Source organism: Eumetopias jubatus, unplaced genomic scaffold (assembly GCF_037043125.1).
Source record: "Eumetopias jubatus isolate StellerSeaLion01/CBP00866 unplaced genomic scaffold, mEumJub1_p1.0 scaffold_1, whole genome shotgun sequence".
NCBI classification, from domain to species: Eukaryota; Metazoa; Chordata; class Mammalia; order Carnivora; family Otariidae; genus Eumetopias; species Eumetopias jubatus.
In genome coordinates this window covers 180,105,877-180,128,611 of record NW_028274807.1, presented here as the reverse complement: position 1 = coordinate 180,128,611, position 22,735 = coordinate 180,105,877, and the positions used below count along the sequence as shown (strand labels likewise).

Sequence of the window (22,735 nt, the reverse complement as noted above, 5' to 3'; positions counted from 1 at the left end):
TACGAAGAACAGAAATGAACACTGTTAAGGTTTGTGATAGAGGAGTTCCCTTTCATTTCAGAGCCACACTGGCTGAGATGCCCCAGCGAGGACGTGGAATGGGTGAGATCTCTTTAAATGTGAAGGTTATTCCTTCTGTGAATCACCGAGTCTCCATACGTATTTTGAGAAGGAGGTAGTATACCATGTGACCTAGGCTAGTAATTTCTTCTCTCTGTTTGTGGAAGGCCAGCCAACCTAATAAAGCCTGGTGAATCTGCATGACCCTACCAAGCAGCTGACAAGACGCAGTCTATGATGCACATGACGCACGCGCACACATACAACCAGTCAACCAATTCTTTATCCCCCGCCCCCCCCCCCAATCAGCTCTTAAAGCTGGTCTAAATTCTATGCTTGTCAACTCTCCCACGGAGGGGTAGGAAGGGACTCAAAACATCTTATTTAGCAAAACCAGCATTCAAGATGGCCCCCTCGCCCCGCACTTTTTATACAGACTGAAGTGCTCAGCAGAATGTGTTAGGTTGGTTTTGACACTGTGTTTGCCAAGAAAAATGAAGCTCTCTGTATCATACTCTTCTGGTGGCTAAAAACCTTATAACGGGCAAGAAAAAGAGCCCTCCAAAGGAAATCCCCTGAAACTTTACTTCATATATTTAGCCCTAAAGCAACTTCGTTCATCTTGGAAAAGAAGTTACCTAAAAATGCCATATGTCTTTAAAAAGCAAGTATGAGGGAATATAAGTCTAGTATAAAAAAATTACATATGATATTCAATACTGAAGAGCAGTGCATCAGACAGATTGTGTATGTGTGTACTTTTTAAAATTATCCCTAACCAAAGCTCTACTACGTGTAAGAGTCCCACCTCCCCCCAATAATATATTGTCATTTTTCCAATGCACTTGAGGTCTGATAAATTCAAGAGGACTCACAGTATTTTTAAGGCTGTTAGAGCTCCAAGAGGGAGGCAAAAAGAATGGACAGTCATTTGAATCACTGAGTGACAGGCTGGGCTAGTTCCCTGTATACATTAATAAATTAGAATTTTAATTGTGTCTCTGTCTGCAGGAGATGCCCCAGCACTTTAATATGTACCAACAATTGGCTATGTTCTGGAATCTGCAATGCGGCCTCTGCAGCTGACCTCTGAAACACAATTCCCAGTCTGACTACGGAAACTGTTCAGTTTGATCCTTTCAACTTATTTGAATCCTGACAAATAAGCTCACAGCTGAAAGGTCAATCCAGTCATATTTCATCCTCCAGAGCTCTTCTTAAGACATCTGCACAACAAAGCACTTCTTATAGCACCTGACATGGGACCTCAATGGCACTGTACCTCATTAAAAATTTCCCCAGCATTTACACACATGAAAAGGCCTATGGATTGGTGATGATGGTTTACCAAATAACTAACTGGTTTTGGAAGTATTAGTCAACAATGCACATGGTCATCCAACTGTTCCCATCAAGTGTTACTTTAGTGCCAAACTTGCCCTAGACAGTGACGGCTTCCCAAGTAGATGCAGAAGAACTAGGACTTGTTCCCCAAACATCAGTTAGATCTTTGCAGGATAATTTGGGAACTGATGTGGGTTCACTCTGATCTGAGAAAAGTCAACACAAGCTGGAATTTGGGTTGACCTCATGGTCAAAGTCCCTGGTGCCAAGTATTACCCAATAGCTACCATTTACAAGTTCTGTCCCCAAATGTCCAGTGTGAGAAACTCATCTTCACTTCCTGTTCTGAGGATGCCCACTCTGAGCTATGGAAGCAGTTGAATCACGTAGCACCTGCAAGTGCCCTGTCTCAGATGTGAGCACGAACGCCCTCCATCCAGTTTCCTTGACTTTTCTATTACAATTTTCGACTCCAAGTCAAAAATCCAAATTAGATTTTTATGAACCCCTTTTTCTACTCTGTTAGCCCCTGCCCCCAATAGGGCTGAAATCAGAAGTTTCTAAAACAGTCTTTTTTGATATCTTTACATAAAAATTGCCTGCCATTTTTCATTAATGATCCAGAAATATTCTGAAAACATTCACTAAAGAACAAAGTACGTATTACGCTGACGACTAGGTAATAGTGAAAGTACTGTATCTTCCTCAGTCCTCCTAACAGTTCTTGATACAATTGACACTTTGGGACGAATGGTTCTGTGCTGTGGGGGATCTTCCTGCGCAGGGTGGGACCAGTTAAGTAGTATCCCTGACCTCTACTATTTAGTTGTCAGGAGCACCCATGCCCCCCCTGGGATAACCAAAGATTGTCTCTAGACACTGCCCTTTTGTCCCTTGGCGGGGGTGGGGTGGGGTGGCGGTGGGGGGAGGGTAAAATCACCCCCCGTTGAAAACCACTGCACTAAGGTTATGTGTGTGGGTGTTGCATTTCCAGCCCCATCATGAGAGAATGAGGTGACCTATCTTGAGTACCAGGAACTTTTTCTCCTTGGTGCTACATGGTGCCTATTAAGCAACCCACACCTGCAACTACTCATCCTATTACATCAACTCATTAGGAGATCTTCTTCCTAAGAAACACACTCTTGGTTGAATAGACATTTTTTCCAAAATGTCATCCTCTGCTGGTAAACTAAAAAATGCACCTTCTGCAGAAGATTTTCATACGTGATTTGCAACTCCCAACACAATCCACTTCTCAATGGCTTATAGTGTATAATGTCAGTTTTTTCAAAAAAGAATTATCACCTGAAGGGCTGGTTGTTTGTCATTCCTCTTGGGAGATTTTAATCCACTAACTTGCTGCTGTTGTTGCTGCTGAAGGAGAAGCTGTCTGGCCACTTGAAGTGCCTGGAAGGAAAAATGGAAGAAACACATTTGTGTGAGTACCCATGTTCGGGGCTTCCTTCACATAAAGGATTCCAGGAAGTACAATTTAGGATGGGATCCTGACTTTCACATTTCCAGGCAAATGAACCAGCCAACAAAACTTCCCACCAGTCTAAGTTGGGAAACTTTCCACATTTGGTTTACGTTTTCTTAGATGGAGTCAATGTCGTAGCCAACTCCTTAGGCGTCACAATCCACCCAAGCAGATGCTTTATTCCTGCCGTCAATGTGACATCAGTTGGACCATGAATGACTGGGACCCTGAGCAAGGCAGGCATAGCAGCTAGGAAGGACCCGGACAAAAGACACAAGTTTAGGAGACAATGATGGGGCTCTTTTTGGAGGGACCTTCATCCTCCAATATTTCCTGGGGGAACTTGAGAGCTCAAGTCAAAAGCTAAGACTTTGACCTCTTCTGAGTCCAAAGAAAGAGGAGAAGCTAAATGGTGAAACACGCTATGGATAAAGGTATGTGAGAAGGAAGATCAAATAAGGTAAGATATACTGAGGGTGACCTGAAGAGACTGTGTAAGAAAAAAAAAAGGAGCAAATGTGACCTCTAGGTCAATTCAAAAGGTACAGTCTGTGCCTGTGAACAAAACTGATGATGCCTAATACAAAACAACCCTTTTAAGCTCGTAACATTGGTGGTTTTTATTTAAAAAGCAGTAATATGACCTGGGGATAAAGCAAAAGGTAAATAGGAGAGTCCTCCCAAGTGCAAAATACAGACTGACCAATCCTTTTTTTAAAAGCTCAAGTAAAAAAAGAAAAAAAAAGGTGTCATCAAGAAACCTTCATGAGAACATTTACTGTCAAAAATAATAGCCACACCTTTCCAAAGAGGGCAGCAGGATCAGCAACAGAAGACTGAAGTTTGCAGACAATGTGCTAGAAAATCACACGAGAAGTTAGGCTATTCGAGTTAATTTGGCTGAGAACCAAGAATGTTCATGTGCAAGACAGGTCAAGAATGTTCATTAAATGATGTGCTTAGAGTTTAGAAACAGAATGGGATTTCTTGGGGGATTACATCAATAATAATTTCTACATAGTAACTAATTATTTGTGCCTAAAACAAGATGCACCGGTAGATGTGGTCAGTGCAGCAAAAGGATCTAATACTAGAAGTCTTTGAAAGTGTGCATAATGGACTTAGGATGGTAGTGTGTTTCTCAAAGAGAAGCAAAGACTTCATTTGTATAAGAAAATAATGTACATAGTTCCAAAAAAGGTTACAGTGACACCATGGAATGAGGGAAAGGTAGGATGTCCTGGAAGGCCCTGTGCACTGAACTCAGGGGGAAGGGAAAAGAGAGTGGTCAAGAAGGTGGATCGTTCATGAACAGACACCTAGAAATGCCGAATCAGCAAGAGTAGTACTTCTAAAAGGACAACTTCACTAAACTGAGCTCATAACTGTACTACTGTAACAAAGAGTATTTTTTAGACATTTGGTAAGGTTCAGCGGTGCCTTTGTGTCTAAAAGGCACAAAGGGAGGCAATGAAACAGATGCACAGATAAATGGGTGACAAAGGAAAGATCTTGGGAAAGATGGAACCTTCCCATCCCACCTCCCTAGGACACCCACCCCCTTGTCCCAGGGAGGCCTTCTGCCTACTGAACTCACCACCACCAACCCTTCAGATGTAATGTACAGGCTATTTCGTCTGTGAAGGGAAAGACATGTTCGAGAAAGCCTGCCTGGAAGTGCCTCCAGAAGAGAGGCTGTCTGAGAGGGGCATCTGGAAGCCAAGACGCCTGGGAGAGTTGCCCGAGACTCCAGCCTGCTGTCTCTGAGGAGGATTCACCATCACTGGACTCCGGGTTTCCTTGTCTCCTTGGAGACGCTCAGTACATGCGTAGGTGTAAAAGTGGGCAGAGTGAGGATTTCATTTATATCATATAAGAAAAATAGTCCCCTTTGCAAGGTGCCTGCAGGAGCAAAAGCCTCTCCTCCTACTATATATGTTCTCTTAACTATTTCACATGAGGTAGTCTTACAGCTTTTTAATGTAGAAAAGGGAACTGCTACATAGTCTAAGTGCTTGCTTCAGAGTTTCCCGAGTAATGAACGGATCAGCAAAGAAGGGTCTGGCTGTTACCTGGAAAGGCAGGCAGAGGAACTGTAGAGGACAAGGAAAGAGTGCAGAAGAAGACATGGTGGGGAAGAGGAGAAAGGTTAGGGACATTTGAGACTAAGAGCAAGCAAAGCAAAGCAAAATGATGCAAACTCCATAGTCACAAATCTTTGTTAAAATTATTTACCATGTTTCACCAAGTATTTGGAGAATAGGTATTCAGTTTTTAAATAACCAAGTCTCAGAGAATCTGTACAGTGAACTCCTCATTTTGGCAAAAGGCATGGTATTTAGTGTCTTTTTAAAACACACACACACCCCCCCCCACAAAACTATTCTTATGTTCTCATAAGTGTACTTGAGCAAAAGAAAGTATAGGACTCAAACCTAAGTTTTCAATGAATGGTTACTGAGCTGGCTCTATACATTTCAAAAGTGGCTAGTGAAATCCTTGCAATTATTTTACTGGTTCTAAGGGGGAAAAAAGTCATTTAGGTGTACAACATCTTTTTTTAGACCCAATGTGGAGCACATGAACTTAAATAATCACGTAATGAACTCCAGCTACCTTACAGCATTTCATACTGAGCCCTGCTAAAGACGGTACTCAAAGACAGCAGCACCAGGAGAAAAGGCTTAGGAACTTGTAGGAACACAAGTGATAATTCAGTCAAACTACCAAAGGAGAATACAAGATGGACATATGTGCAAGCTGGCTTCCAAATTTTCTTCTCAAAATGAATGCAAAAATGCAAAATAACTTCAAATATCTGGAATGGAGAGGCAATACTAGTATAAATTATTCACCTTGATCTGAATTGTTATGGATTGTGCCACAATAATTCCCTGGCCTTATCCTGATTATGGGAACAAAGCTGGAGCAAAGCATTAAACCTATCCTCCCCCACCCCCAAACCAACTGAGGTCTCAACAAGCATATTAAAAGATAATTTATTAGAACTTATAAAGTACTGTGAAATCAACCACCAAAGGGCATTTGCTTTTCCGATTTCCAGTGTATGTAAATCACTGGATCTAGATTTTAAATTGTCATAAAAAAGAAGAGAAATAAATCCTTAGTGTACAAGACTACACATTTGAGCATTATCATTATAATATGAGCTGGATTACATAACTTATAATATGAATCTCTGGTATTACTGCTTGTAGAAAGTCAAAAATGTCTATTGTCCTGTTCATTGTCGGTCGGTGGAAAATTTGGAATGACTGATGGGATCCCCTTTGGAAACTGCACCAGAAAACACTAGTTACCCATACATGCTTACTTGATAGCCAGCCTCAGAGATATATTCCAATACAACTGAAGAGTGAGGATGGACTTTTCTTATTTTTTTTTTAAGATTTTATTTATTTCTTCATGAGAGAGAGAGAGAGAGAGAGAGACAGAGGCAGAGGGAGAAGCAGGCTCCCGGCTCCGCAGGGAACCTGATGTGGGACTAGATTCCAGGACCCTGGGATCATGACCTGAGTCGAAGGCAGACGCTAAACCGTCTGAGCCACCTAGGTGGCCCTAGACTTTTCTTATTTTTATAACCATGTCTCAATCCCATATGGAGAGAAGTTACATTATCCTGTTTGAAGATAAATGAGATCCTTTGGATACAGAATAAAAAGATGCATAGATACATGTTTGTGTGTGTATGAGAGAGAAGAAAAGAGGGTTAGTGAGGGGTGGGGAGAGAAAGAAAAAGCATATGAATAAGTGAAAGAATTTCTCTTTTAAGAAGCAAGGATCAACTCTGACTCAAGTTCCAGACCAACTGCTAAGTAAATAACTTAAAAGGCCCCATCCCATCTCTGGAGACCTTTTACTATTGATGGCGGTTCCTGGGCTGGGTTGAGTCAACACTTCCTTTATAAAAGATGTGACAATTGCTTGGCACCAGCAACTTGGTGCTGTATTGAGTGCTAGTCTCAGGTTACAAGAAAGACGTAGTTTGAAGATGTCATAGAAAGGGGGTGACCGATAAAACCAGGCACTTAAAAGCCCAGATGCACACACTCACATCTATTTTCCTTCAATGGATAAAATAAATGGCTCTATGAGCTAACAGAGGAAAGGGCTGGAAGGCATGCACATACTGTCTTCATCTGTGGACAGAGCCTCCCTCTCTGCCTTGGCTACCATCTATGCCCCAGTCGGTACAAGGGGTCAAAGTTGCCTTATGATCAATGCTCCATGGGCCCCAAGCAGCTCGGAGTGCTCAGAGTCAGGCAGTGGGTGCTTCGTTGCTAGTTTGGCAGACCATGCTCCTATGCTAACTGGGGCCTGGGCATTTCTGACACACCTTCGATTCTACTGGTTCAAAATTATGTCATTCTCTCGAGGGCCTTCACTATCTTAGTAAGTGCCATCTGTTATTTACAAATTATGCTTCACATAAGCATCTTTACAACTTTTGAGCTATTTATAGCTGAAGTTCAGAGCAGATGTTTATACTTTAGGGGCTAGATATCCCCATGTTTAGCATGTTTATTAAGGTAGCCAATGTTCAAAAACATGTTTACTATATTTTAAGAAACAGCAATAAGTTTATATAAAATATGATTTGAATAAGCATGCACATATACGTAAAGGAAACTGGCAGAAGGAGAAAACCTTCATGCAAGTTTTTATACAACACTCGGTGATGAGGCCTGAGATAAGCACTGATATTTGGAGGTCCTCAAAAAAGAGGACTAACCCCCATGTTTTAGGTCCTGGGTCAGCAACCTATAGCCCATGGACCAAATCCCCCTGATCAGCTGTTAGTGTTCAGCCCATGAGATGAGAATGGTTTTTATGTATTTAAATAGTTGGGGAAATAATAAAAGGAAGAATATTTTGTGACACGTGAAAAGTATAGGGAATTCGATTTTCAGTATCCACAAATAAAGTTTTATTGGAACACAGTCATGTTTGTTTCATTACATACTGTCTATGGCTGCTTTTGTATCACAAAGCAGAGTTAAGTACTTTCAACACAGACCGTATGGTCCACAGAGCCTAAAATATTTCCTATCTGGCCCTGTACAGGGAAAGTTTGCCAAGCCATGCCTTGGGTTGCTATCTGTATTCTGAGATTCCCCAAAGATGCCACTGGACACAATTTTATAAAAACAAAGCTTGCCATCAGTTGCCCAAAATTAGCTTAGAAGGTAGCTGACGTGCATGGACCTTACTAATGCACTGTTCTTAAAGCTTAAAGTCCTATTTGATTTTCCAGAAAGAACTGGGACGTGAAAACAAAATACATCCGTGTGCTTCTGAAACTATTTAAAACGAGTTGCCAACTCTGAATATGTGTTTCTTCTCACAGATAATTTACACCAGTTGAGAGTGAATCTCCTCAATTGGGTGTGAGGTCCCAAACACCATCAGAATGAAGACAGCATGCACTATTGGCCAGTGGAGAAAAGTCGGTTATTTCCTGTCTGCCCTGACAAGTTGTCCCACTTCCAGCTTCAAAGGCTGCTCTGAGTCAGCCACCCTTCCTCTAATTTCTTTTCCTAGACTCTCCCCACCCCTCAAGATCAAACCTGTTTCTCAGATAATTTCCCAGGCTAATCAACAGTCACTGTGCGTATGGGGGTGGGAGGAAAAGCTAGCAATAAAATGCAGCATGGGAAGCTTAGGAGGAAAGAAGTCATGTTCTCCTCTTTATTTCTCAACCTCCTGATGCGCCTCAGAGTACCTCTAGAGAGCTTCTCTCTCCCCATAAAATAATCTGCTACCTTGGTGCAAGCCAGCAACTAACTACCATCTTAACAAGAGTGCTCATCATTTAAACACAATCTAAGGATCCCACTGTAGCCAGACCTGGGACTGCGTATGCAGAGAAACTCCATCACCTCCTCCCTTTAGACATAGTAATCACTCCAGCAGGATGGACAGAGCATTTGTGGGTCACCTAAAAAAGAAAGGACAGTGGCTGATAGGACTAGATGTGTAGATGCATTCACACAGAATCAACAGCACTTCAGGGCAAGTTCTCCAATAGGAATGCCAAAGGTGGGAAAAGTGATTTACAAATGGAGCACTTGGTTATCACAGGAAAATGGAAAAGTAAGCTAATCTCATAGAGGGATTTGCCCAAGGAAAGATTCTGATTAAGTGATTGTGTAAATATTAGATACAAAAAGAAAGCAGATCATCAAGTCATGTTACTAGCATCATAAGTAAAAAACAAAAAGAAAAACCACTTCCCCCATTAAAATTTTAATATATGGGGGCAACAACCATCAAAAAATCATCAGAGAGCCTTTAACAGTCTCTTTGCACTAGTCATTGTTTGGTCTATTTGATGAGAATCCAAATAAGGGTATAGACTCTGAACATTCATCGGTAGTTGATTCACTTGACTCGACATCCCCCCCCCCCACCCCCCCCGAGCAGGTGGGGCAGACAGCAAAGCCTTAGATCAGCTAGGATACTGGATTTGAATCAGTGACCTAGAAGGGAAAGATTCCATGTTGCTTCAGCCATCCTGAGAGTCCTAACAGCTGGAGAAAGTATTGTATACTCTGAGAGCATTCCACAGTAGCTGATATTTAGATAGGGATGGATTATCTCAAAATGTTCCACAGTCTTTGCAAATGAGTTTATGAGACAATATCTAGATAGACATGATGAAAAATTGGAGCAGAGACAACCCCATGTCTACAGAACTGGAACATTATGTTTGAGTTGAAATCCAAAAGGACAGGAAATGAAAAAGTCACAGATACCTACTGGCACGGTCCTACCTGCACAAGGAGGTATGGCCATGGGCAGTGTCATCCACGGGTGTGGGGGTGGGGAGAGAAGAGGCCAGGAAACAGCATCCCTCCGCCACCTGGACCACTGCAATTTCTTTATCATCCTATACCAACTGGGACCTCCACCTTCTACATCTACTCGAGCTGGGTTTCCCAAATCTTTACTGACACGACTTTCTGTTCTTCACGCTACACACAGGGTGGTTATCACTGCTATGACACTTAATACTTAAGTTCTTCACTTTGGCTCTACTTTAAAATGTATCAAACAAGGTAAAATCCTGACATGGGTATGTTGGGAGCTGGGGAGTTTTTTTAATGCTGGCAATCAATAAGAGCGTGTTTTCCTAGAAGAAAAGATGACAGACAGTATTGTCTTTCCTTCTTCCTTCCTTCATTTTTTTTTTTTTAAGAACTGGGTTGAAAGAGAACAGAACTGGGTCACTGTGCTCTTGTGCCATGCCATGATTTGCCAGCATTCGTGCCTTAGAGTTCAAACACGATCCCATGCCCCAAGTACAGGAGACACGGACATAGAAATGTCAGAAGGCCCTAAACAGAAGGAGGCATTCTGCTACAAGTCCCACCCCCAAAGGAAACCTAGGGGCAGAAAGGGGTCAGAAAACCCTATATTTACTTGCAGTTATGAATAATTTTTATTATTTAAGTATCCACATAGAGGATACTTGCCGCCAAAGAAGATAAAAGTTAGGAATTTTCATGAGACAAAAAGAAAAAGGCTATCTACGATCCTCTTGCAAAATCAGCTGAAATAAGTTTAATGGCTATAAACAGTCAGGAAATCTGTTTGAAGTCTCATATAAGAGGAGACAAAAACCCCGACCATCATACTCCTACTCCACACACCTATTAACATAGGGACCTATAACCACCTTGTTGAGGCTCTGGTTGGCTGCTCCCTGCTGGAGCCAGTGCCAGACGCTGAATCACACCAAGTCTCCGGCACCTGAGTTGTCTTTGGAGGCAGTCCATCCAAGCGCTGCCCAAGCCTGAGCCTGTCTAGCTTGAACGAGTCGGCAAGACCACAGCCTGGGGCGCCATGACCGTAGGCAACACTAGCATTGCAATGAAGTAAAACAGAAGTCAAGTTTATTAGCAAATGTCTAAAATGTTAAGTTAGGTGCTGCATCAAACCCGTTTCTCCTTGTTAAGGAAGGACCAGATTGTGCCCCCCAAAGAAATAAATACATGGGCCCATTTCTTCTCTAAGTTCCCAAAGTAGAAAATATGGGGGGGGGGTCAACTGCAAGGATAAATGAATCAAAACGATCTATTAACTTGCTGTATTAACCTGTTGTTTTCTGCAATTGTCTTTTATGGGGATGCAGCCCAGTAACTCTCATGAATAATCCAGATTCATATCTTTTCGAACCTTGTGATGAGACCTGCTAATTTTGAAGCTTGCAGAAGAAGAATCCGGCTAGAGTCATGTTCAAAATAATAGAGTTTTCTATGATTTTACTACTAACACTGAACCTAGTTTCTGCTCAAACAAATATGGTGCTGTATTCCTTCGCTCCTTCTAAGTCACACATACTTGGGGATGCCTTATGAATGCTTTGCTTTGCAAAATACTTTCCTTCCCTCACCTGAACATTGGAAAAAGAATCAAAAGTGAAAGCCAATTTAGAGGCAACATTCCAGCTGAGATGAAAGACAAAAAAAGAAAAGAAAGGAAAAGAAAAAAGAAATCGAAGTGGAAAGAGAGGAAAGACCCAAACCAGACTAATAATCTAAAATTTGGACTACTCACTCCAAAGTTAACTAGGACAAAGTTAACGAGGACAAAAATTATAATCATCATCATCATCATCATTTCCAATTATTTACATTTCTCAGAGCAGTTACTACAAATAGTGAAGATTCCACTAGTGTAACAATTTAAGAAATAAGTACCATCTAGACACAGGGGGAGTGCAGTAACTCCCTGCATTTAGGGTACTGAAATAAAAACAATGTATTGAACTGCTTACCATGGGCCAGGCACTATGCCAGTTAGTTGCTTTAGACTTATTATCTTACTTCTTGCTCCCAACATCTCGAAAGGAAGCAGGGCAAGGTTTTATGATTACCGATTTCAAGTGGAAAAATCATGAGATGGTGAGGTTCAGTGACTTGCCCAAGGTCACAAACCTAGTAAACGGCTAGGACAGAAAAACAAAAATGAACAAACACGGTCTCATGCCAACTTGACACTCACATTCTACCAAGGTCACTGGTTAGACCAAATATGGCTGCAGGTAATTCTGGCAAAGGGATATGCAGTCCTACAGAGCCAAACATGCATGAATGAATGCAGGTCCTTCTGTTTTCAGGATGAAGGGAAAGGCCTCTTCCCAGTATCACATCTTTTAATGTAACTTTACCTGCCTCTTTCCCCCACACACAAGACTTGCTTTCTTCAACCAGATCCTTCCATTCCCAGGACTTTTGGCGCCATGACCACATCTGCAAATTTGCCCTCCCCTTCTCTGCCCACATTTATAAGGCATCTGTGTGTCTTCTCCATTTAAATTCTACTTTTTCCAGACAAATACTGCATGATCTCACTTATATATATATATATGCAATCTAAGAAGGTCGAACTCCTAGAAGGAGAGTAGAATGGTGGCTGCCAGAGATCAGAGGGTGGGAAATGGGGAGATGTTGGTCAAAGGGTACAAAGGTTTAGTTAGTTATGCAGGATGAGTATGTACTAGAATTCTTATGCACAGCATGGTGCCTATACTCAATAGTACCATATTGTGTGCTTGAAATTCGCTAAGAGGATATTTCTTTTTCTTTTTTTTAAAGATGTATTTGTTTATTTGAGAGAGAGAGGGAGAAAGAGAGAGAGCAGGGGGAGGAGCAGAGGGAGAGGGACAAGCAGACGCTGTGCTAAGTGTGGAACCCGACGTGGGCTCCATCTCCCAACCCTGAGATCATGACCTGAGCCAAAATCAAGAGTCAGATACTCAACCGACTGAGCCACTCAGGCGTGCCACTAAAAGGATACTTCTTTTTTAAAAAAATTATCATATAATGTATTATTTGTTTCTAAGAGGATACTTCTTAAGTTAAAACTCATTATACACGCAAAAGGGTAACAATGTAGAGTTGACAGGTAAGTTAGTTCCAGTGTGGAGATCTTTTCACAATGTATATATATGTACAAAAACATCAAGTTGTATACTTTAATTCATATACAATTTATTTATGTCAAAGATATCTCCATAGAGTTGTTAAAAAATTAAAAAATTAAATTAAAAAATTAATAAATTCTACCTTTTCCTAAAAACTCTGCTTATAATCTAATTCCTTCCGGCAATAGTGTTCCTGGATGTCCTCTGACCCAAGGGACTGATGTTAGCTGTGAATCCCTATAGTGCCCCGAGCTTCTATGGCTGTGATGGTAACCCCCAAGCGGCAGACTGGAAGGAATGAATGTACGTAGCCACACCTGTTCTCCCTCACACTGGGCTTCACCTCTGTACCTCTCCGAGTTCATCCAGCTTCTCTTAGGATACCAACGCTGTTGCCAACAGCCCTTGATGCTCATTCCCTCCTCAAGCCCTAGTAGGGACAAGCACCCCGTTCTCTGGTTCAGCTGGGCCAAGGCTGGAATTTTTCAAAAAGAGCATTTCATAATGCCAACAACGGAGAGGCTGAACCGAAAGAGCACAGATTTCTTCTCATAAATGAACGCAAGTCCAGCACAGCCCAGGTGCTGGAGAGCTGCGTCTTTGCTCCGCCCTCATCTAAGTTAGACCCACCTCTCCCACCTACCTGGCATGGCTTTCAGATCCAGCCTGACTGCTCGCCCGTGTTTTTTTTTTTAACCCACTGTGGATTCTCACTCTCTGCTATAGGCACTTGCTTTTTGTTGGTAGTGGAGTATTAAATCACTATCATCTTTTTTAAAAGGATTTTATTTTTATTTGAGAGAGAGAGAGGTGGAGGGAGAGCAGGAGGGAGAGGGAGAGAGAATCCGAGGCAGACCCCATGCTGAGCACGGAGCCTGATGCAGGGCTGGATCCCAGGACCTCAAGATCATGACCTGAGCGGAAACCAAGAGTCGGATGCTCAACTGACTGAACCACCCAGGAGCCCCACTATAATCTTTTATTAAAAAACATTTTCTCGGGGCGCCTGGGGGGCTCGGTTGGGCGACTGCCTTCGGCTCAGCTCATGATCCTGGAGTCCCGGGATCAAGTCCCGCATCGGGCTCCCTGCTCAGCGGGGAGTCTGCTTCTCCCTCTGACCCTCCTCCCTCTCATGTGCTCTCTCTCTCATTCTCTCTCTCAAATAAATAAAATAAAATCTTTAAAAAAAAAAACATTTTCTCTGGATGCTTTTTTCCTCTTAGTTTTATTGAGATACACTTAACATATAATACTATAATTTTTGGTGTACACCACGGTGATAGATTAGACATATATAGGTATGTTTTGATATCTATATGCTATAAAGATATACAGATAGATATCTCAAAATGACTACCATAGTAAGTTTAATTAACATCTATCACCTTACATAGTTACAATCTTTTTCCTTATGACAAGAACTTTTAAGATCTACTCTCTTAGCAGCTTTGAAATATATGATACAATATGATTAGCTTCAGTCACCATGCTGCATATCACATCCGAAGAACTTACTTATCTTAAAACTTTAAGTTTGTAGCTTTGGACAACCTTTATTCCCCTGCCCACCTCTCACCCCCACCCCCCATCTCTGGCGATCACCAATCTGTTCTGTTTCTATGGTTTTACTTACATTAGATTCCACATGAGTGAGATTATGCAGTATTTGTTTTTCTCTGTTTGACTTATTTCACTCAGCACAGTGCCCCTAAGGTCCATCCATGTTGTTGCAAATGGCAGGATTTCCTTCTTTTTTATGGGTGAATAATAGTCCATACATACCACATTTTCTTTATCTAGTCATCCATCAATGGATACTTAGGTTATTTCCTTGTCTTGGCTATTGTAAATAATGCTGCTATGAATGTGGCATTGCAGGTATCTTTTTGAGGTAGTGATTTCATTTCATCTGGATATATATCCAGAAGTGGAATTGATGGATCATATAATACTATTTTTATTTTTTATTTTTTTAAAGATTTTATTTATTTATTTGACGGAGAGAGACACAGCAAGAGATAGATGTAACACAAGCAGGGGGAGTGGGAGAGGGAGAAGCAGGCCTCCTGCCAAGCAGGGAGCCCGATGCGGGGCTCGACCCCAGGACCCTGGGATCATGACCTGAGCCGAAGGCAGATGCCCAACAAGTGAGCCACCCAGGCACCCCAACAGCGCTATTTTTAATTTTTTATGGAACCTCCATACTGTTTTCCACAGTGGCTGCACTAATTTAACATTCCTACCAACGGTGCAAGAGGGTTCCCCTTTCTCCACATCCCGCCAACAATTGCTATTTCTTGTCTTTTTGACAATAGCCATCCTAACAGTTGTGAGGCACTATCTTCCTATGTTTTGATCTGCATTTCCAAATAACTGTATTCTTAAAACTGCTTTGGTTCCTGGTTAATGGAGATGGGGAAGGTGATGATGAAAGTTGTAATTTTGTGACTATTTATTACCAGACAGGTACTGAAGAGTACAGACACATTATCTCATTTAATTTTCATAATTCTTTGAGGGATTATTACACCCAGTTAATTGACGCCTGGGTGGCTCAGTCGGTTAGGTATCTGACTCTTGATTTTGGCTCAGGTCATGATCTCAGGGTCGTGGGATCAAGCCCCGCTTTGGGTTCTGTGCTCAGTGGGGAGTCTGCTTGAGGATTCTCTCTCCCTCTCCCTGCCCCCATTCATGTGCTCTTTCTCTAAAAAAAAAAAAAAATCTTAAAAAAAAAAATCAATTATTACACCCAGTTAACACATACAGAAACATAGGAACAGAGAGATTAATTATAAGCATTATGTGAAGTGTGCATGGAAGGTCCTTAGCACAGTACCTGTACATGATAATTGCTTATTAAATATAACATATTACAATACATTACCACATACCTACGAAAATGTGTTTTGTCGAAAGCAAACATTCCTGTTTCCCAGTAATCTCAAACCAGTCACCGCCTTCTTTCTAGAAACAACGAGAAAACCACAGCACCCTCTGTTGAACCAAAAGGAATCTACGGCAGACACAGTTCATTGCACACAAAGCAGGCTGAGGGCAAGAGGGAATCTGATTTGCCCATGGTCACACCGATGACTTGTAGCCAAGAGTCCCGGCTCCTTCTGCTGGCAAAGGCACCTGAACAAGCCTGGCTCTTTCTGACCCTCACCAAGCCCTAAAGCAGGACTTGCCCTGACTCTTAGAACAATGAGGCAGGAATGGCTGCCTAGAGGCCGAACAGTGAGCTAGCAGGAGATGATGATGGTCATGCCGCCGCTGCTGGTGAACAAGAAGCTGATCGCTGACACTGAATGCCAACTGTGGGTCTGGCTTGCTTCTGAAGTGCCTTACATAAACAGAACGTTTACATAATATGCCAAAGGTCACACAGTTTGGATTAGAATCCCTTCACTTGTACTTCGGGAATGGCACAACCCAAAATGGCCACTAATCCACAGATCCGTGGATTTGGAGTTCTTCCATTCACAGAGATCTAGAACTACGTGCTAAACAGATCTTTAAGGGAAAAAAAAATTAGAAATGTTTAGAAGAATTGAAGCCACAAACGTAATCCAATAGGAAACTTTTTGAAGATTTTATCTTTTATATAAATATAAATTTATATGCATATACTACAGATAGAGAATATGGCAAAAGAAAAACAGATTTGATGGCTCTGGTCAAGGAATTAAAAACATTTTCTGAAAAAGGAGATTAAAAACAAAACTTTGTTCATCAGATAGGCAGCTGTGTTCAATGAGTTGTGCTCATAGTGTGACAATGATTTTTGGGACTTCCAGTAACCACAGTTTAGCATAAGGTGGAACTTGAGTCTTCATGCATGAAGAAATAGGGATTCTCTGGGAATTTGGGGGAATTACTGACCTTGAGAGAATCACAGCAATTCCAAAGGAAAAGAAGTTAGCTTTAAGAAATATGAATGTTTTACACAGAAGCAGCAAGCATGCTGGTGGAGCATCCACCAGTCGGGATGTGAACCCAGTCTACGTGATTCGAACCCCAGCTCCACCACTGGCTAGCTGTGTGACTTTGGGTAAGTTACTTAACCTCTCTGTGCCTCAGTTTCTTCATCTGTAAGAATAGGAGGAGATAACAGTTCCTGCATCACAATCAGTACATGTAAAGTACACAGGCTAGGGTCGGACATTCAGTAAGTGATTCTTCAGTGATTTCAAAAGGCACTTCATAAGTGATCACTGATTATGAAAGTAATAAGCTCATGGCAGAAGATAAGGAGGATGCATACGTTAATTAGGAAACGAAAAAATAAAGTGTCATATCATCACCTACATATTGGTACACTATCAACATTTGGGAGTATGCTTAAGGGAAGTCATTTTCTTAAGCAAAACTGGAATCATATTATTTACAGTCTTCTGAAAATTACTTTTTAAAATTAAAAACACATTTTTTAAGAGAGAGTTTTCAAATCTAATTTCTATACTCAGGTTCAAATAAACAGTACTGGGGACCAAACAACCTAAATACTATCACCCTACTCGTGAGACTTCTGAAAAAGCTTTCAACAAAAGACTTTAAACAGCAAATGGCACATGACTAATTTTTTCACTGAGCTTAGTAACCATAGCAGGGAAGCTTAAGACACACCAGAATTGAAGAATCACATCCTAACATCTAGAGTTAACAGAATGTTTCAATGCTTTTGCCCCCAAAGCACCCCGGCGACAGAGTTAACTTCTGACTCAACTTTGCCCAGCCAATAAGCAGGGTCTGTTTCTTTGCAAAGAACAAACGAAGTTGATTTTTGTGGAAGTTAAATTGCCAACATCATATTGAGTTAATGTGAAATAAAACAAAAATCAAAATCCCAGCCCGTGCTGTATCTTAAAAACAACAACAACAAAATTCTAACTTCGACCCTAAACTGATTAAAATTAAGCTTCAATACTCTTCACTGGCTCCTCCCTCCCCACCATCAATACCACGCACTAGCTATATTTTCCAGTCCAGTTTCTTCATGGTAAAACACTTTCTCATGAGACTGCCTGTGGTCAGGGCTGACTATGGCACCGGAAAAATGCTTCTCATGGCATCTAGATCATACCCATTCCAGGTCTAGCCTGACCATTAAGTACAGACACACCCGGAAACTGTAAACTCTTTTAACAACAGGACATTTTCCCACCTCAAAAGTGGGATAATCTCTGCAGTCTACCTATGTCCCAAGGGTGTTCTGAGTATTAACAAGTTAGCATTAGTCAGGCACTTTGATTTCACAGACAAAGGGCTCTGTCCAAGTACAAAGTATGATTATCCAACCCAACCGCCTTTTGGAGAGTCACCCAAGATGACAACAGAGGAGGGAGAGAGGCTCCTGCCTCCATCGCTGCCCTCTCCTGAGTGAAGCCACCTCCCAGTGACATACATGCTGGGCCAGACTGGCGGGGGCTGTGCTATGTTTGAGTGTCTGCTGCATTGTTCCCTTATATAGTCAACGAAGAGGGAATCCCTCTGTGTGCACGTTTCCAATCCACATTCCAAAACAGCATAGGCCACGAAGCGGATTTTCAAATGTGATTTATAGGGCTTGATATGACAGGGCCAGGCACCGTGCTAGGATCATGCCCATCACTTTTTCAGGATGTGGCTGAAAGAGGAAACCTCTGTAGAAAATCATCCTCGAAGTTATTAAAAACGTGCTGGTGTGTGCACATATGTCAGAGTGGGCTTAAGTATAGAGAACGTCTACATGAAGTTATGCAAACCCCACCCAAGAATTAAAACAACAACAATAAAGTTATATTTTTGGTGTGCTTGCTTTAAAAATCTACATTTAATGTAGATTGGAGCCTTTCCCTCTGTCTCAGGAGGCCTCGATCTGAGATAACAATCCCAAAGATCATCAATGCATTACATAATACTGAAGTATGGAAGGTGTTTTTGAGGGACAATGAGGTACATACACATGGTTACCTGGCATTATCGTATCTGCCTGGCACCTTTAAAAAGAGGAGTAAAGTTGGCCTCTAATAAATTATGCTGCACACTGGTCACAGAAACTCCAACTTATTTTCCTTTAACTCAACTGTTCATGTTTAGAGCTCAAGTCCAGATAGAGCATTCAGCAGAAATGCAAGAGCTACTGATGTGTCCATATACACACATTCACATACACACAGGCGCATCATAAAAGTAGAGCTACTGAGGCAGGCAGAGAAAAGCATCCAGAAAAGCCTAACTGCTGAACAACTAATCCTGGGAAATCCTGCACCATAAAACCATACACCACAATAGATTAATTCTCAGTAAAGAGCCTGGCAAAATCTCAGAAGTCAAAAAGACTCCCGGGCCTCAAGGGTTAACTCACTTGCCTTTTTAAAAAAATGACACATATAATTTCCTTTTATCATAAAACAATGCATTTATTATTTTCTGTGTATCTGTTAAAGGGCATGGCTTTCTGAGTGGAAAACAAAACAGAACTTGGTCACATGTTTATTTGCTTCAGCTACTCCCTTCCCCTTCTGATAAATAATCAAACATGCCATCCAGAAAAAACAAAACCAGCGAGCTGGGAAATCTGATGGTCATCAAACAGACTGAGATACCAAGAAGAGCAGCCCACTGTTCCCACACTGAGTCTTCGGCCCCCACACCTACACGAACATCTGAGTAAATACCTTCAGTCACTCTTTCCATTTTCCCTGCAATTACTCCTACTGTTAAACAAATTGTCCTTAAGGCAGTCACAAACATAATTTTTTTTTTCTGCAAAGGAGAACAACTTCTGAACATTGAAAAAGCCAGCAGAGCAACAGCAACACACAAACACACATGCACGCACATGTGCACACACACGCACACGTGCACACACACATGCACACACATGCACACACACATTTATTTAAATACGTCTTCCATGAGTGGTTCGTTCGGACAACTACAGAGCTTATTTCTTTCTCTAACAGATGCTGTTTTAGACAATAAAACTTAAGGATATTTAGTCTGGGGACTAACAAACAAGGTTCAGAGTAAGAACAATTCCCTTAAGATCAAAAGAGCTAATTTTCCATTTCCTGTCTATTCCCAGACCAGTACATAGTTAAAAAAAAAAAAATTAGCACCTGGCTTACCAATTATAGTGAAGTTGGGGGTCAGGGTTGGGGGAAGGGTGCGGAGGGAGGTGGGGGGTACGGCACAAGGGGCGAGGACATCAGACAGGAAAAGGTGGAACCCTTGAAAAAAATGTCAAAGCATGTGTTAAGAAACTCGTTTCACCAGAAGGGACTCAGAGAGCAATCCCATCCGCTCCTGGACACAGCGAAGCAGCAGCCCAGGTCCAAGGGCTTTCCCTGCCATACTAATTACCCACAACGAGAATTTTGAAAAGACCTTTCCAACATCAAAGTTAACAACCATCGCGGAAAGTGAGGCGGGCTTTCTCTTTCCTTTCGCAGCCCACTCCGTTTAAACAATAGTCATATGAATGAGATAATGACCGTGCTTGTTTCAGCAGTCTGACTTTTATTGGCATGAAATTGGTACAAATATTATCAAGACCGATTCACAAGTGATGACGGTGTCATGATGCAAACATCAGAGGACAATTCTGCAGAAGCAGAGTTACAAAAGGCACCATCCCTGCACCCTCTCGCCACTTGTAATAACAGGAAGAAAAAGAAGGCAACACAAAACAAAGTCACGAATAGTCACAAATAAGCAGAGAGGGTTCTAAACTACATTCAAGCTTATAAAACTGTCCCGATGACACTCGGCTGCGTCCTTAGCTGATTATATCCCAAGACCCGTTTGAAAGCAAGAGTGAATTAACAAGGAGTTAGAACCAACCGGTCTTCTCAAATCTCTAAAAAGAAAACCGCCTTTGACGGAGAGAAGAGGGAGGGAGGGGGGTGGGAGAGAAAGCAGTAAACAAGTTGGATCATCTTATTTTGCCCTTCAGAGAATGTCTGCGCAGCAGCGGATCCCTAGTTTAAAAGTTTAACCCCACAAAAATGTTCCTTTTCCTTTTTTTTTTTCTCTGGACACTTACAGAGAAAATGAAGAGTTTGACGGAGTGAGCTCGCACTGTCTGCCTTTGGATTTCCGTCTTCTTGCTGTAGATGGGTTCTGGCTGTTTCTGTGAAGCGGGGGTTGCCGAGTGGTAAAAGAGATGTTTGAATAAACAGGAAGTGCTGTGCGGCTGAAGCACACTCGAGGAGAAAACACACTGGAACATTGCCCTTTGTAGGCAACCTCAGGGACGCTTGCCTCCACAGTAGCTGGCTGGGCTCTCACTAAATGACAAAGAAACCACAAGAATTCCTCAAGCAATTCTTCACTTTCAAAGTTGAAAGATCAGTTGGAGCTTGCAGGTAATTTTCAAAGTTGCATTTAGCACTTAAAGAAATCTATTAATGCTACACGTATCTAAATCACTCCAGGTCTGCAAGCAGCGACATAGCATCAGAAGTGTGCCCTGGCCAGACTGAGCCCTCGCCAAAAGGCTCATTCTTGCAGACAGATACACACCGACAGTGTTTCGGGAAACCTGCTCTTGAGATATTTTTGTGGTGACATTTACATAGGCAGGATGCTTTTCAAAAAATAAAAAAAAAAAAATAGGGAAGAAAGAAAGAAAATCCAGATTCTGCAGACTTTAGAGGAATTTGTCACATGTATTTTTAAAGAACATATCGTCCCGCATTCCCGGGATATGCCCTTGATCTTGCTTTTGCTGCTTTTCCTTTACATTTTCCTTCTCTGCAATCAACCAAACTACCTGTTTATCTCCAGATGCCTAGCTTGTCTACTCGAACACTCCCTTAACCCGCCCCAAACTAATTATCAAAGTCCTGTCTTCCGTCACCCGAGTAACTTGACAGATACTGTAAAGAAAAGTAAACTGCTAAAGGCAGAACAAGTCAGCTTGAAAAATAAGATGAGGAGCTGAACAGCCATATTCAATAAAAAAAGAAACAGGGGGAAGGGGGGGAGGAAGAAAAGGATTCCTTCTGAAAATGTATTGCTGCTGTGGCGATGTTCTTCTGCCACGGAAGCAACTGATTTGTTATTTAGCATGGAATGCTGGACTGTCTGTCATCCAGGTGCTAATACTCGGCTAAAATAACTCATTGGGAACTGTCAGTGGGATGTTTACATAGGCCCCAATCTTTTCTTCATGGAAGGAAATTTTTTACTGGAATTCATCTTCTTTTGATCTCACATTCAAAGCAACGGCAGCTTGATAGACATTCAAGTCTGAAAGCAAATCCAGACGCTGAAGATAAACCGCCAGAATATGACAGGCAGAAGCATCTAAAGCTTATAAAAATGAAGAGAACAGCATGTCGCCTGAGTATTACAATAGCAGAAATCAAGAGACATATTAGGTGGAACTGATCAGCCACAAACACAGTTCAAAAGGCAGATCACAGAAACAGAGGACTAGGCTAGGAGAAAAAAAACAATGGGAAAGATCTGGTTTACTGCCTCACCTCCCTTCTGAGCCCCACAGCGCTTCCTTGCCTGCCTCTTCACTTTTAGGAGGGGTGGGGTATCCAATTCAAATGTTCCTGTCTGACTCAGCTGGTCCAGTGATAAACGCTGCAAATGGTTTCCTAGCAATCTGTTTCGCAAAGGCAGGGGGAAGAGGCAGACCCTTACCTTGCTCAGGGTCCAGCATGCTGCATTTTATTAGCATCCCCTGCATCTGCTCTGCAATGCAGTTTCAAAAGACACATAGCCTGGGCGCCATGCAAGTGGGCGGTCGGGAAGAGAGTCTCTCCACAGAAGGGCTCTAAGTAGTTCGAGATGGGGCTAGAGAGCTCCAAGGACTCTAGTTCCCTGACATGGCTAGTTACCAAATGAGCACAAACGCTCCAGCCTCAGTCACAAAAATAGAAGCATTCCGTCCTACAGAC

At 42.0% G+C, this 22,735-nt stretch overlaps 1 protein-coding gene across 6 annotated transcripts in view; it reads right to left on the bottom strand.

The window, feature by feature from the left end:
* Window positions 1-22,735, bottom strand: part of FOXP1 (forkhead box P1) — a 489,745-nt gene that overhangs the window by 148,596 nt on the left and 318,414 nt on the right. For 3 of the 6 annotated variants that reach the window (XM_028101744.2, XM_028101746.2, XM_028101745.2), the window contains exons 1-2: window positions 20,866-21,066; window positions 2,713-2,814 (exon numbers count right to left, since the gene is read on the bottom strand). In XM_028101744.2, coding sequence (XP_027957545.1) covers window positions 2,713-2,814; window positions 20,866-21,051 — 288 coding nt within the window. In that variant the 5' untranslated portion in view covers window positions 21,052-21,066. Of the gene's footprint in view, window positions 1-2,712; window positions 2,815-20,865; window positions 21,067-22,735 lie in introns of those variants that run through there. The other 3 variants (XM_028101748.2, XM_028101750.2, XM_028101749.2) reach the window with 1 other exon arrangement.